Below are 16574 nucleotides of genomic sequence, written 5' to 3' on the forward strand. Positions count from 1 at the left end.
CCCTTTTCTCTTTCAATGTCTGCAATTTGAGAGAATACATAAATTTCTAGCATGTCCAAGTAACTAGTGCCCATAATTATGTTTTCTGCAATCATGAAAGGGCTGACAACACGATTGACCAGGAGTCCACACCACACATTAACCTTGGTCAAATTACGGACATACTGGAAAACTTCATTGAGTTGCTGAGCTCCATCATCATCATCATCATTGTTCGACCGTGGTCGGGACAATGGAATTTACTATGCTACGCCAGACTTCACGGTCCATCATAGCATTATGGAGGTCCTGTTGCTGGATGCCTGTATCCCTGTATCCCTACATCAGGGTAGGAGAGTGTGCACCCACTGGTATCGCGAGTAGATGAGCTCCCCATATCCAGCTGTATGTCGGTTAACGCAACCATTTATGTGGAATGTTGCTTCATCACTAAATAAAATACTGTCATCAATTTCTCTCAGCATCGTTACAGCAAATTCAACGCATTTAGGATTATCTGTCTCCTTAATTTTATGTCTCATTTGAATTTTGTAAGCATGCAGTCTTAGGCATTTTTATTTTTGGCATACGAAGTTCCAAACTGCGTTGAGTGGTGGACTTCTTAGGACTATGCAAACCTTACAGTCTCAATCTTGTCCATAAGAATGCCGAAAATGACATTGCACTAAAACAACTGGCTTAAACTAAGTGTGCCACAGTACACACCACACTTTCTGCTGTACAATCACCATGATTGCTGTGGAATGACTGGCTGGAAGCTCGGTAGTGAAATAGTGATTTCAAGGACAATGCAGTGGCAAATATCAAAACTCCTACAGTTGTTATACAGTCCCATGTTGATTTCATACAGATCACTTGCTTATAGCTAGTGCAACTGACAACTAAAATCACAGAAACCTTTTTCGATGACCCTGTATATATATATATATATATATATATAAATAACAAAACGTATACATCTTTATATATATATATATATATATATCTTTTTTTAATTTCAGCACTCAGCTAGTTTTTGTGAAAAAGCCAACCAAGGGTATGTTAAGTAATACTCATCTAGTTGTCAAGGAAGCAGAGGGACAAAAATATGAAGCTGCTATTAAATGGAAGGTACATGTTGTGAAAATAGAGTAAGCATTTCTTTTTATTATTCTATTTATTATTGTTGTTATTATTAAGTGGGTAAGCTGGGAGAATTGTTAGAAGACTGGACAAAATGCTTTGTGGTACTTGTTCTGAATTGAAAACCTGCTGAGGTTAACTTTACTCATCTCTCTTGGGTGGATGATATCAATTAATCACCATGCTTCAAATTGCTGGATTTATGCCAAAGTTTGAAACCAAGTGGACAAGCTAGCAGAGTTTTTTTTTTTGTCCACTAAGTTCAAATTCCATCAAGGTTGACTTTGCCTTTAATCCTTTCAAGGGTCGATGTAGTTAACTAATCTCATCCCCCTAAATTTCAGGCTTTGTACCCATGGTAGAAAGGATAATTATTATTATTTTGGCTTTAATATGCATGTTTGAGACAATCACTTGCTGGGTCACACCCAGCGGCCTAGAGCAAGTGAAGGTTAAGAGATTTTTAAATGTAATTGAAAGTCTGGGGAGAGTAAGTGGGGTGAACGATACAGAAATACCTTCATATAATACAACACAACACAAAGCATTTGACTTAACTTGATAGGGGAGTCTCCAATGAAGTGGGCACTAATCATCAGTACAATCTTTTGGATTTCTTTGAGAGATGGATCTCCTGGGATGTTATCTGTTTCTAACATCTCTATTTTTATTAAGTGCAAGTGATATAACAGAAACGGTTTTTGTTTTAAGATGCCACAGCTTTTGTATTTTGATTTCTTGATTCTTATATTTACTGAGTTTGTTAAATTCCTTAACAGATACTTTCTTAGTTTACTAGTAATTTCTTTCCTGTTTTTAATGATTGTCTAGTTGGTTAGCCTAGATTGTTCTGTCAGTGTTAACAGGAAAATCCCAGAGGATGGTAACTTCTTCACCTTCAACCACTGGCTCAGGATGGTTTTCATACCATTTAGCTTGAAACAAGATGGTCTATAGTTCATCAGATTTGTTGCAGAAGCTGCACCACTTTTCAGAATATTTGCTGGGTAATTTCTGGTGAACAAGGTCTGGTCTTGTGCTGCCTTCAGTCTTTACTTTCAATCTTAACCCTTTCGTTAACAACCCAGCCAAAATCAGCTCTGGCTCTGTAGTACAAATGTCTTGTTTTTATAAGTTTTGAATTAAAGTATTCCACCAAACCTTAGTCACAATTTATGTTCCTAAGGCTAGCTTAATGATAACTAAGTTATTTTACTAAACCCTTTGTTATATTTAAAATAATTGAAAGAAACACAGTGCGGGTGGCACATAAAAAGCACCCACTACACTCACGGAGTGGTTGGCGTTAGGAAGGGCATCCAGCCGTAGAAACACTGCCAGATTTGACTGGGCCTGATGAAGCCTTCTGGCTTCACAGACCCCAGTAGAACCATCCAACCCATGCTAGCATGGAAAACGGACGCTAAACGATGATGATGATGACAGAGCATCTCAAAATAAATACAGTAACGAAAGGGTTAAACTCTTCAGCCACAGACGGGTTGTTTCTTAGTAAGCATCAGCATCTTGGCTTCGAAGGACATATAGTCTATACAGGGACTTCTATCATCACCATCATCATCATCATCATGATAATGTTGATAATGATAATAATGATAATGATAATAATGATAATGATAGCTGTAAGCTGACAGAATTTATTAAAATACCTGATAATGTACCTAGTAGCATTTCATTCATCTTTATGTTCCACATTCAAATTCCACTGTGGTCAATAAGTACCAGTTGAACACTGGGATTGATGTAATGAACCAGCCCACTTTGTTTTAACATTTCAGTCCTCGTGTCTATAGGAGAAAGGATTATTATTATTATTTATTATAGGCAATGAGCTGCCAACATCATTGGCATGCAGGACAAAATGCTTAACAACATTTCATCCATCTTTATGCTCTGAGTTCAAATTCCATTAAGGTGTACTTTGCCTCTCATCCTTTTCAGGTCAATGAAAATAAGTACTAGTCAGGTACTGGGTCAGTGTAATCGATTTGCCCCCTCTCCCTAAAATTTCAGGCCTTGTGCCTATAGTAGCAAGGATTGTTATTATATTGCAATATTTCTTGAATTTTTCAGATGGATTTTAGCATGTGCAAAGAGTGGTAAGTTAGAGCCTGAAGATAACTATATTTGTAGACCTGTTACCTGCAAAGATGGTGTCAGTCTGGTCAAGGAGAATAATGTCAAGAATAACACTTGTTTAATTGAAAATGACCAAAATGATGGGAATGGTTCTCTTGTTACCAAGAAACGAACCTCGGTATCTGATGTGAGACCAAACCACCTGGCGAATGATGTTTCTACGTGTAATGATGTTCAACAACCCCAGTGTAACAGTATTGTCATGGAAGGTTTGGCTAGTTCAGACAATAGCCAGAAGGAGAATAGACATTCCCTATCACATAAACAGATGCCTGTCTCATTACACACATCTAGAATTTTGGTATGTTATTTTACTTATTGTTTCTGCATGCCAACAAGGGATTCTCTATGTGGTTGTTTAACCTACTAGAAATAGCAGCTAAATCTCCCCCAAATCACACAATACAGTCTTAACCCATTTGATGCCAACCTGCCTTAGTCTGCTCCTGGTTCTATGATATGAGCGCCCTGTTTTAAATTTATCTAAATTTTAAGCCTTCCATCAAAATTTCATAGTGATCTGTGTTCTAAACACCAGCTGGAATAATTTTATTAAATCCTTCATTACTTTCAAAATTAACAGAAACAAATGCAATGTATTTCAACAAAAATATTGTAGCAAAATAGTTAAATTAGAAAAGGAAACAGATAATGTAAAAAGGACAGGGTGGTCATAGATGGAATCCATTTGATTACTATTGACCTGATTACTAATTTTAATAAAACTCTATAGCAAGGCACCAGTGCTTGTTTCTCTATCATACTTGAGCCTCTCAATATAAGTAGCAATGATGACTCCTGTTATTGGGTTAAAGTGAATTTTATTGTTTCTGTGTATTTCCAGATCAGAATTGAAGAAAACTATGATGAAAGACATTTTTATTTTAATAGTCTTATCATTAGTGTATCAGGAATGGAGTTTTTGCTCAGTTTGATATTTGAGCTGGCAGGGTGTGAGTTGTAAGAGCTTTGGCTGCTATTTTCAGCAGGTTAAGTGACCATGTGTCATTTGAGCAATTCCCTTTCTCCTGTTCATTCTCTTCGGTGTCTTCTTTCTGTCTTATACTTTCTATTCATGACTTCAGAGTAGGCGCCTGAATTGACAGGCTAGCTAGTTCATTACTTTGACAATGTTGTCACCTTTAACTTGTTAGTGTTCAGATTAATCTGTCAAATGTAATGCTTATTTGTTCATGTTATTTTGAATTATTCGGGTTCAAGTGGGGTGTCCACAATACTTGCTTGTAACTTTGCTAATTTTTTTTACATGCAGATAAAAAATTTTGTTAGTGGGCTCTTATATACCAGTAAATTATAGTTATGTAATTTTAGCTGATCTTGTTGATTAAATTTGACTTCTACGGGCAGGTAAATTTCAATAACAAGTGTAAAAGCAATAACATTATGGATAAACACTAAAATAGAATTTCTTAAAGCATCTTACCTGTTAGATGACTGTGGCCATGCTGAGGCACTGCCTTGGAGAGTTTTTTAGTCAAATGAATCAAACCCATTACTTATTATTTTTTGTGGACTTATTCTATTAGGGAACTGCTAAGTTGCAGGGATTTAAACCCAACACTGGCTGGCAAGTAGTGGCAGGAGACAAAGAGGCACACACATATGCACATATACGACAGACTTCTTTGTGTTTCCATCTACCAGTTCTTCTCACAAGGCTTTGGTTGGCCTGTGGCCATAGTAGAAAGCATTTGTCCAAGGTGCTGCACAGTGGAACTGAACCTGGAACCATGTGGTTGCACCTATACACACACAATCCAGACACATTCCAGAAGGCTGCATTTAAGCACCTCAGTTACAGTCCTCAGAACCCACTCCCTCCTTGAAATTTAAGTGTGTTTGTTAATAAACACTGCCCTTGGTATCATGTTACTCAAATAAATATCCAGGTGTGCACTAGAGTAGTTTTTTTTTTAATATAGCCATCGCTCTTGCAATATATTTTTTTTTGTTCCTGACTATTCTCTATTGTTTCTTTGTTTTGATTTATTTTTCTAGGAATTGCAAGAGAAAGAAAGCCAGCTGTCACCTAAAGAAAATAACTTCCAACCTAAAATTGATACTGAAACACCTAGTAAATTCTTGGGCCAAGGAAAAGAATATCATCCCAAATTTGAGCTTGATGTACGTTTCATCATCAGCGTCATTTTTTTTATTACTACTACTACTACTACTACTATTATTATTATTATTACTATTATTATTATTATTACTATCATTTATTATTATTATCATTTATTATTATTATCATTTATTATTATTATCATTTATTATTATTATTTATTATTATTATTATTATTATTATTATTATTGGAGTTGATGTAACTGACTTACTCCCATCTTCAAAGTTTCAGGCCTTGTGCCTATACTAGAAAGGATCATTGTTCTTAAAGGATAGATCAAAATTTTTATTACACCAAAAAGGTTGATAAATTTACCACCCCTCCCTTTGCTATAAACATCCCCACCCACATACTCTCCCTTTATAATCTATCATCTCTCTTCACAATGTCATTATACCCATAACTGACAGGAAATTATGTGGTTTGTGCATACTAAATATCTCCCATCTCCATACTTGTATCACATATATCCTGCAACTCCTTCTTCCTCCTATATTATGAGTCATCCACTCCTCTGCCTAGCAGTAGACATTTCTTATTTGATGTATATACTGTATATGTCAAATAATCTTACTATATATATATATGTTTAAAAAAAATTTTTTTTTTTGTTCAGGATTTGACTTCAGTGCTGGAATCACAAATGAAGGGCCTGTCTACATCTCATTCAAGAAGATCTAGCATTGTAAGATTTCAACACACATTTATTTCTATGATATTGCACTGTCTCAATTTTTCTTCTTTTACATATTAAGTCCATCTTTCAAGCCAAATGACCAAGAAACAATGTGTGTGTATTTATATGTATGTGTGTGTGCAGAGGCACTGGCATTAGGAAGGGCATCCAGCCATAGAAACCATGCCAAATCAGACTGGAGTCTTGTGTAGCCTTCCAGCTTGCTAGCCCTGGTCAAACTGTCCAACCCATGCCAACATGGACAACAGATGTTAAATGATGATGATGATGATGTGCTTTTGTATATTTATGTATCTGTGTGTGTGTGTGTGCATATTTATATTCATCTGTGTGTTTATGTATATATATATATATATCTTTCTTCATCATATTTTAGCCATGGGGTGAACTGTTCAGTAAACATATTGAAGAAGGTGTGAAAATTAGTGCTAATGCTCGTACTGAGGAATTCGGTGGTTCTCAGGAAGTTGAAGCTGTCAGTGATGTGAGTTTATTTTTATTACCATTGTCTATTGTGATGGATTGACAAAATACCTTGTATTTCTTCCAACTCTTTATGTTCTAAGCTCAAATACCATAGAGTTTGACTTTGTTTTTCATCCTGCTGTGGTTAATAAAATAAAGTGCCAGTCAAGTTCTGGGGTCCAACCCCTCTCTACTTAAACTATTAGTCTTGTGCTTAAATTAGAAACACTTATTTAATGCAGGGGATTGGCTGACTTATCAAGCATTGGACAAAATTCCTTGCAGTGTTTAGTTACTGCACTTTATATTATATTCACCTCTCATCCACTCTCTAATTTTTTCTCACACTGATGCAACCTCTACCTACTCATATCTCTGGTTCTTCTGCTTCTATTCACTTCTCATCTTATACCTTGAGGGTCCATACAGACACCTCGTCACCACTATTTTATTTCTTTCCAACTCATCCCTATCACCCTTCACCCTCTCTTATAAAATGTGAGTAGCCATGTAGCCCCTCTGTTGCAAGGAACCTGTTCTGCTCTGGGTCCTTCTTTTATACTTTAACCCCTCATCTAGCATAAAGTCACCTCTCTTTTGAGATCCAAGTGTTGCAAGTTGTTTGGTGACCTCACTCGTGCTGGTGGCATGAAAATAGTACCCAGTCCATGCTGTGAAGTGCTTCACATTAGGAAGTAAATCCAGCAATAGTAACTGTGCCAAAGTTGACAGTGGAGTGCAATGCTGTCCTTGAGCGCAGTGGATCCTATCAAACCAACCAACCTATGTCAGCATAGAACATGGATGTTAAATGATTATGATGGTTACATTCTAAGTTCAAAAATCACCTGAGTCAACTCTACCTTTCATCTTTTCAGGTGTGATAAAATAGATTACCAGTGAAGCACTGAAGTTGATCTCTAATTGACTATATGTCCCTCCTCACTCTGTAAAATGTATTGCCTTTTGTCTTATGTTTGAAATTCTATTATTCTTTTAATTGATATTTTTCTTTCCTTCTTTATGAAATTTCAGAAGAATGAGGGTCCACTGAACGGTGTTGTAATTTCTGTCGCTCGCAAATTGAGTGCCAAACAATCCCTCTACAATGACATGGCTGTATCACTTGGTGCTGATTACACCTGGACCTATGACGACACATGTACTCATTTCATTTTCCAGGTAAGTTACCCACAACTTTAGTGAGACTAGAACTATACATCTATAGGTTCTTGTAATGACCACAATAAACTTTAAGCAAAAATTGTCTTGTGACAATTCTCTGCAGCATTTGTTTTGCATTGTGTATTTCCTATCACTGTATCTGTTGTAATTGTTCTTGTTTCACCTCAGGTTTACTCTATCAGTTTTGACCTAGGTCTACCTTAATCAAGCAGAATTTTAAACAAATGTATTCCTACAATGACCATCCCATATCTTCATATATCTCAAGCCAAAGTCCTGTCTTTTTCCTTCTAAATGTGGTGTAATTCAAAGATGTCTGGCTGCTAATTTTAGCTGAAGTGAAGCTCCTCATTAGCTTGTGTGTTGTTCTTGTGTATGATAATAAAGAAACAGTCTCTTTTCAATGGGAAAATTCCCCAAATTTTTTTTTCTAAATGCAGGGCAAACAGAATGACATCAACAGAGAGTTTCGGTTGGCTCGAGATCAAAAGAAAATAATTGTTTCACCCTACTGGCTGATCATGGTTTGTATAATTCCTTTGTACACTGTAACTCATCAGCACCACCACCACTGCCACCACAGCCCACCTGTCTTTCAATACTGGCACATAGAGGTCTTCTCTACCATGGCATCGTAACAAATGTTCTGATCCCTTGTCATCCTCATGAAATCAAGCATCCTGAGAGTAGACTTCACTGTTTATTTTTATGTCTTCAGCATCTTCCTTTACGATTGCTTTACACCTTTTCACCCAACTGCCATCCTTCATGTGCATCACATATCTGTACAAGTGCAGATATGTTACAATTGATTCTTCCTCCTTATATTATATATTTCAACATCATCAGTAGTTGATAGGTTTACTTTTGCTATTGTTTAGCCCAGTAAACATATGATTAGAGATGTTCCAACCATAACCATCTTGCTTTTTATTCAGATACAGAACATCAACTGTTATGTTCTTTTTGATGATGTTAGGATGTAATATAATCTTTTAGCATTCAGTTTTCTTTCTCAAATGTATTTCTTATTTATTTACATTATTTTGAATTACGTATTACCATGTAGCTTCAAGATTTCAATGGTGTTTGTATATTTTTAGAATGACATTGTAGGGTAGTTGCGAGAGGTTGGATCTGATCAATTGTAACATAAAATGACAGAATATTTGGGCCGGGTATTCCCTGATTAAATACTAAAGCATTTGTCACTTCTAACAGATGAATTGGCCGCATAGTGGCTGGCTTGTTGGTTCTTGATAGTGGATGGAAATAGGTTTGGAGAATGAGTTTCACAAGAATATTGTTTTAAGAAAGAAGAATTGTGTACAATGTTCATAGGATCTAGAGCTGTGATTATTAATGTGGGCAATGATACTTCTTGGAGTATTCTGGCAAAAGTTGATGGTGTGCTGGGTTGTTTAGAAGGGTCAAATCAGTTACAATGCTTATAAAAAAACATGCAAAAGAATTCTTTATCAGGATTAGTATATCATTGGGTTATCAGTGAGCAGAAACATGACTGAAATGTCCAATAAAATTTTGTTATATAAGCACAAATATGACTATGGTTGAGAAGTCTTTGATTCAGTCCCACTGTGCAGCACCTTGACCAAGTGTCTTCTGCTATAGTCCTAAGCTGAGTGAAGCCTTGTAGCTAAATTTGGTAGGCAGAAATTGAAAGAAGCTTGTCACATATGTATATATGTGTGTGTTTGTGTGTGCCCTAGTTTTGACATTACACGATAGCTATAAAACACATCACTGTCATACAAGCAGTGTTGATCGTTTTTAGTTTTCTGTAAAAAATATATCTGGCCATGGAGAAATGTTTACCTTGCTTGGAAACAGGTGAGAGTTAGAGACAAAAAGAGCAACCAGCCATAGAGAATTTACATCAACAAATTATGCAAGCATGGGAAAGTGGATGTTAAATGATGATGAAACTAGAATGTTAGTTATAAAATATTAATCAATGGGTTTGAACACTATCTGATGTTTGAATGACGTTGACACTTGCTTACAGCAATCACATGATGTCAAACCAAGGAAACAGCAACTCTCTCTCTTTCTCTCAGTCTCCCTCTTTCTCACACACACATGACATGTTTTTAATTTCCATCTACCAAATCAACTGAAAAGGCTTTGGTTAGCCTGGGGCTATAGTAGAAGACACTTGGCCAAAGTGCCATGCAGTGTGACTAATCCTGGAACTAAGTGGTTAGGAAGCAAGCTTCTTAAATATACAGTCATGCCTGTGCCTAGCTCACCTGTGAAAAATTTAATGTGTTACTCTATTATGTCTTTCAGTGTAAAGAACAAAATGTGTACGTCGACGAGTCTTTGTTTCCTCACACATTTAATCCAAATTTGAACTTGGTAAGTCAATAGTTTGATAATACATTCAACTATATTATTAGTTCCGTTCTTTTAGTATTGAATACCTTGATTTTTGTGGCCTTTCTAATTTTTATTTTACTTCCTGATGGTGCAGATTTATAATGACAATGATTTGGTGTTTAAACTTTAGTTTCAATGATTGTGAGGTTAGGGCATTTGAACTACTGACTACACACGCCTGAATTACAGATTTTACTCCTATTAATGTGATGTGCTTCTGAGCAAAGTACCAAGCTTGCTTAGACTAAATACCCACCCCCATTAAATGTCTGAATATCTGAGATCACTTGCTGTTTATAAATTTTTAGACTATTTAGATCATATGTAGAGGTGGAAAATTCTTTGATATTTACAGCTTTACCACTTTCTGATTGGTTTGATCTCTGATCATCATCAGCTGTCTTATTGCTAAATCAATACATATATATTACTGAACTAGATTTGAAATAAAAGGTTTTAATTCTAGATTATAAGAAATGATGTTATTATCTTTCTTAGTTTTAGAAATATATGTTCCTAGATTGAATCTAGCCTGATTATAATGTGAATATTCAAAAATAAGATAGCTGGTGAAAATCAAAGATTAAAATACAGCATTGTCAACTTTTTTTTTTTTGTCATTATATTGCTAAATTTTGAATTTAATAGTTCCAAAATGTCAAAAAAGATGTTCTACTCTGCAACGTAATTGAATGGTTAAAACAAGGATGAATACCCAGATTAAAAACTAATTTTTCCAATAAGTAAATCATTCCAACTATATAAACATGGAAAATATGTATAAACAGTAAATATAAAACAAAGAAAATATAAAATGAATTTAGCTTGACCAAGATTTGAGCTCAGAAGATAGGATTTGACGGTCCAAAATTTTATCTACTTGGCTGTTATACTTCCCACAGAATTTTAAATTAAATATATTAAGAACATTCCAAAATAGAGAAGACTTTAAAAAAGAAAAACTTTTACAGTTCTTCTGAGAAACCAAAAATCTGCTGAACTAGAAACTTTGAATACTTTGCTTAATATTTCAGCAATCTGTTATGAACAGCTCCAAAGAAACACCACGTCGTAAGATGCGGTCTACTAGGACTGATGTCTGTTCCAGTACACCTGTTGCCAAAAAGACTCCTAGAGTCTTCAGACATGATGTAGAAGCTGTTCCTGAACCAGAAGCAGAGGAAGAAAGGATGGAAATAAATGCTTTGTTACCTGTCACTACTGATGAAGAATTAATGGAACTTGAAGAAACAAAGAAACCTGATGTGGAGAATGTGAGTATTCTGAGAGTAGGTCTTTGTCTCAATTTTTTTCATTCTGTTACTGATTTTTCGTTGTTGGACTGCAGTCATGCTAGAGCACTGCCTTCCATTGGCAAAATGCCTTATTTGTTCTGGCTCTCTACATTCTCTACCTGATGGAATAAACTTTCTTTTGTCTGTTTCTTTTACTAGAGCACTACATTTCAATATAGTTATTTAATTTTTAACAGTTATCCCTGCAAGGGTTCCAAATGAATATGTGGTATTCATTATTTAGGATGGAAAGTAAATATGATAATAAATACTTCCTCCTCCAACTCATACATCATTAGTTGTTGCCCACTTATTCCTTATCCATTATTCACCACATCAAAACTTTATCCATATCCAATCTATACAATTGTCACCTACCTCTTTTGCAACCTCCACCCACCCTTACTCCTGGTGCCTCTGTCCCCACTCACTACCTTGAGAGTCCTCCCGAGCACCTCATTGCCTCTGTTTTGTTTCTTCCTCACTCCACTGTGACCCCACCCATTCCAGTCTCTTCTAAAATGTGAGTAGCCTTATAGTTCTTCTACTGCAAGAAACTTGTTCTACTCTGGCCCCTTTTTTTTCATACTTGAAACCCCACTTATCATCTTCTAGTATAAAAGCCACCTCTCTCAGGGTTCGTAGTCTTGCAAGTTGCATAGCAACCTCACCAGTGCTGGTGGCATGAAAAGAGTACCTGGAACATGATGTAAAGTGGTTGGCTTCAGGAAAGGCATCCAGCTGCTGAAGCTAAGCTGAATCAGACACTTGAACATGATGCAGTCCATGTGTCCATCAGATCCAGTCAAATCATCCAACACATACCAGCATGGAATATTGATGTTGATGATGATATATTCTCTGTATATAATTGAATCACACATTTCTTTTTTTTTTTTTTTTTCCTGAAATTTTTATATGCAGGCTGTTGAAATGGCTGAAATTCAAGAAGCTTTAAATAAAGAGCTAGAAAATATTAAAGCTTCTGGGTAAGTTATTTTTTAACATTTTTTTTACATGTCTTCTAAGGCAGAATTGTTAGTGTTTGACAAAATGCATTGTGGTATTTCTTGTGGGTATTTGTTCTGAGTTCAAATTGCACAGAGGTTTGATAAATTAAAGTACCGGTGAGGAACTGGGGTTGATATAATTGACTGTTCCTTTCCTCCAGATTTCTAGTCTTGTGCCAAAATTTGTAACTGTTGTTATTAATTGTCCTTTCATCATCAATAAAATAAAATACTAATTGAGAAGCTCAAAATTCCTGGCCTTGTATCAAAATTAGTAATAGATATTAAAGGTGGTAGTTTAGCCGAACCATTAGAGCATTGGACAAATATTTTACAGTTTTATTCTGGTATTTTATGTTCTGAGTTTAAATCCCACTGAAATCAACTTTGCTTTTGTTCCTTTCAGAGTCAGCAAAATATTATCTCTCAAGTCCTAGTGTCAATTTAATCCTTTTGTTAACATATATTAGTAGAACATAATGCTTTTGTTTCAATTAGTTTTGAATGAAGAATTTCGTAAAATACTTTTATCAATATTAAGGTGATGTTTGGGACATAAACAAACATGAAATTTTAACAGAAAGTTTGTATTGTAGAACCAGGATAGTCACAGATAAGTTGGTATCAAAGGGTTGATTAATGAATACCATCAAAATTATGGCCTTGTGCCTATCTTTGAAACAATTAATTGCTGACTTTGTGCCTAGATTGGAAACATTTATCATTCTTAATTCTGGTTGACAGTCAATGAGTTGGCAGAATCATTACTACACTGGACAAAATGCTTAGCAGCATTTCTTCCCACTCTTTTCTTTCTGAATTCAAATGCTGCTGCAGTCAGCTTTACCTTTTTAGCCTTTCAGTATTGATAAAATAAGTACCATTTGAGCATTGGAGTTAATGTGAATGGCTTAGCCCCACCCAGTAAAATTGCTGGCCTTGTGCCAGAATTTTGAAGAAATATTGACTTTTTTTTTTTAATAGTTGTGCAAGGTCATGTTTGCAACAAATTTCTGAACTAATTATTTTACATTAATTACTTAAATTATTATTAATACTGATAGAATAAACTTTTTTTTCTGCTCCTTTTACTAAAACACCACATTTCAAATGCTTTTGTATCACTTTGTATTTTGGCATTTTATTTGGTAGGTACTTGTATATACTCAATGAAACCAATAACAAGCGCTTTGATATGATCACTTAATTTGCTACAAATAGCAACCAAATATTTTGCAAAAGAAAAAGGCATATTGAATAATGTGATTTTAAATGCACTATTTCTGAATAAAAAATGGGGTGGTTATGGTTGGAGTAGCCATGGGTTTCATCATTATGTTAACTGGACCATGGCTGAACTGCAGTTGATCAACAACCCTCACACACACAGATTAGGTTTTCTAAAATCATGAATTTAAAACACTTGGAGAAAATTAACAACATACACACATATAAAAAATTTTTTTTCTTTTTTGTTTCAGCTCAAGGCGGCCAAAGAAGAGAAATAAGAAATGTAATGGTAACTTTTTATTTTTTTTGTATGTGTGTTGTTGATATATATGAATGACTGAAAACCATTAAGGGAGTAAAGTCATACATTGCCTATATGTATGTATATATGACACATGTACATGCATGCAGATATATATATAAAGGCATCCTTCACATTACGGCTGCCTCAGGTTATGGGATTTCTTGCTGGCAGAAATTGTAAAGCATGACCTCTAATTTCGAGATATTGTCTGTAATTTTGTTTTTACAGAAACTCAGATTGCATACTTTTAAATTGTTAACAATTTAAAATTACACTTTCATGGTTACTTGTGTTTTACTTAAGATCAAAGAATATAGTTAATGGTTTGAAAAAGTATCATCACATTACACACATACATACATGTGTATATAATGTACGTAATGCAAAGATATATATACACTTAGAAAGGGCATGCAGCCACGTAAACCATGCCAAATCAGACCTTGGTGAGTGCTGGTGCCACATAAAAATCACCCAGTTCATTCTGTAAAGTGGTTGGTGTTAGGAAGGGCTTCCAGCTGTAAAAACCATACCACAACAGACAGTGGAGCTTGGTGCAGTCCTTTGGCTCACCAGCTTCTGTCAAACTGTCCAGTCCATGCAAGCATGGAAGAAGGACAGTAAATGAAAGCTACAAATAGCTACTTTGCTGTTGTTTATTCCTCGTCAGTGATGGTTATTTTTTTGGAAGTAAAAGTGATTGTGTTTTTCTGCTTCTTTTTATTTTCCAGTAAATTCTTCCTGTAATGACAGTCTCAACAACAGAAGCACACCATATTCTACCAAAGTTATAGCCACAGGTATGTAAGATATTGTCCTATGTTCTTTATTTGTATTTGTGTGTGTTTATACAGAGATAGATAAATGAAGAGTAACAGGAAGTGGAGGGGAGAGAGAGGTGTGTGAGCTGTGTAATAAAGGAAAAAAATTATGTATGCATCAGTGTGTATGTATTTATTTATGTGTGTGTGTGTGTATGCACATATATATGCTTGTACACATATTGTAAGACTGTACCACACTTATTTTTCACCAATATCAAGATTAAAATTATGGGTATGTCTGCATGCATGTATACTTGATACACCCTTTCTTTCAACACTTTACTGACACATTTCTGTTCCTCCCTGTCTGTCTGTCTCTATCTATCTACCCCAACACTGTCCAATTAACATGGATATCTTATCTACCATTCTAGGTAAAGCGGCAGAACAGTCATCCAAAACTTCTGGTTCGGAATCCTCACAGAGTGTCCAGGTTACGTGGTATGATCCAACAGAAAGGTTTGTTTCATGCCAATCTCTACCTGCATCAAACTGTATTTGTTCTTTTTCTTTATTCCATCATCATCTACCTACCATGTTACACTCTACCATTGCATATCTGACATTTAACGTCTTATCCTTCACTTACAGACTAGAGATGCAGAAGGTTGCTGCTCAGCTGGAGCGTGCATATTGTCCCACTCAAGATCCTCTTGAGGGTTTCACAACCACAAAACAAGACTGTGATGATCAACCGACTAATGGGGTAAGTTGTTTTCATTGAGAGCTGTGGTCATATTTTAGAACCTGGGTCACACATTATCCATTTTAGTTTCAGTCTTAGTTTAAATTTTATTTTGCAATATTTAATAGGTGCAGTTGTGGCTGTGTGGTAAGAAGTTTGTTTCCCAACCACTTGGTTTCGGGTTCCATGTGGCATCATGGGCATATATTCTCTATAGCCTCAGGTCTACCAAAGTCTTATGAATGAATTTGGTAGACAGAAACAGAAAGAAGACTGTCATGTGTGTGTGTGTGTGTGTGTGTTTAGTTTAACCCTATCTCGAGCTCTAATTCTAATTATGTCAATAATCCTGAATCTAACCTTGACCTTAATAAACTTTTCAACCATAAACTTCAATATTATCAACAACAACAACTGTTTTGAGATATATATTAGATTTCAATTCCTTGTAACCCTCTCTTTTACAGAATGGAGAGTTAAATGATGGTGGGAAGAAAATCTCCTCCAGAACATCCACCCCAGAACAACCTTCCATTGGTAAATACTTCCTTATATATTTTGGGAGCTCCTGTTTCTCTTTATTGTCTTCTCTTAAATACATCAGCTAAAACATTCACAAGTTCTTCAACAAATTGGTTTCGTTCTTCAAAACTCTTATTTCATTTGTTGCAGTTTTACCACTGTCTAAGAAATTAGAAACTGTTGCTGCCCCTCAACCAATAGAGTTTCTGTCTGATGACGACACCCAGGATAATGCCACTACTGGAACAATGGTTGAATCACCATGCTTTTTATTATCTGGAATATCTCCCTCTGTGAGTATTTTGTAATTTACTATTTATTTTGAAACTGTCCCAGGCTCAATATGATGCTAGTAAGGGATTTACATACATACATATATACAAATATATATATTAGAAGAAATGAGGTACTCAGAAATCTGGATGGTTTTATATTTACAGATATTTATTAGTATGTTACATGTTTTTATAAATCATATATCATATATTAGCGCTTTCATCCCTTCTTGTGGAGTCTTCAAATTGAAGACTC

At 35.4% G+C, this 16574-nt stretch overlaps 1 protein-coding gene across 3 annotated transcripts in view; it reads left to right on the forward strand.

Moving 5' to 3' along the window:
* Positions 1-16574, forward strand: part of LOC115220846 (DNA topoisomerase 2-binding protein 1-like) — a 74938-nt gene that overhangs the window by 37806 nt on the left and 20558 nt on the right. For all 3 annotated transcript variants that reach the window (XR_005002627.1, XM_029791025.2, XM_036510369.1), the window contains 16 exons: positions 1002-1130; positions 3217-3583; positions 5302-5427; positions 6043-6111; positions 6500-6607; positions 7624-7770; positions 8214-8297; positions 10084-10152; positions 11208-11447; positions 12393-12457; positions 13960-13991; positions 14744-14812; positions 15211-15295; positions 15428-15542; positions 15989-16058; positions 16194-16336. Coding sequence is in view for 2 of the 3 variants with exons in the window: in XM_029791025.2 (XP_029646885.1) it covers positions 1002-1130; positions 3217-3583; positions 5302-5427; positions 6043-6111; positions 6500-6607; positions 7624-7770; positions 8214-8297; positions 10084-10152; positions 11208-11447; positions 12393-12457; positions 13960-13991; positions 14744-14812; positions 15211-15295; positions 15428-15542; positions 15989-16058; positions 16194-16336 (1918 nt within the window). In the remaining variant the exon portion in view is untranslated. The remainder of the gene's footprint in view (positions 1-1001; positions 1131-3216; positions 3584-5301; positions 5428-6042; positions 6112-6499; positions 6608-7623; positions 7771-8213; positions 8298-10083; positions 10153-11207; positions 11448-12392; positions 12458-13959; positions 13992-14743; positions 14813-15210; positions 15296-15427; positions 15543-15988; positions 16059-16193; positions 16337-16574) is intronic.

This window comes from Octopus sinensis, linkage group LG17 (assembly GCF_006345805.1).
Source record: "Octopus sinensis linkage group LG17, ASM634580v1, whole genome shotgun sequence".
Classification (NCBI taxonomy): domain Eukaryota; kingdom Metazoa; phylum Mollusca; class Cephalopoda; order Octopoda; family Octopodidae; genus Octopus; species Octopus sinensis.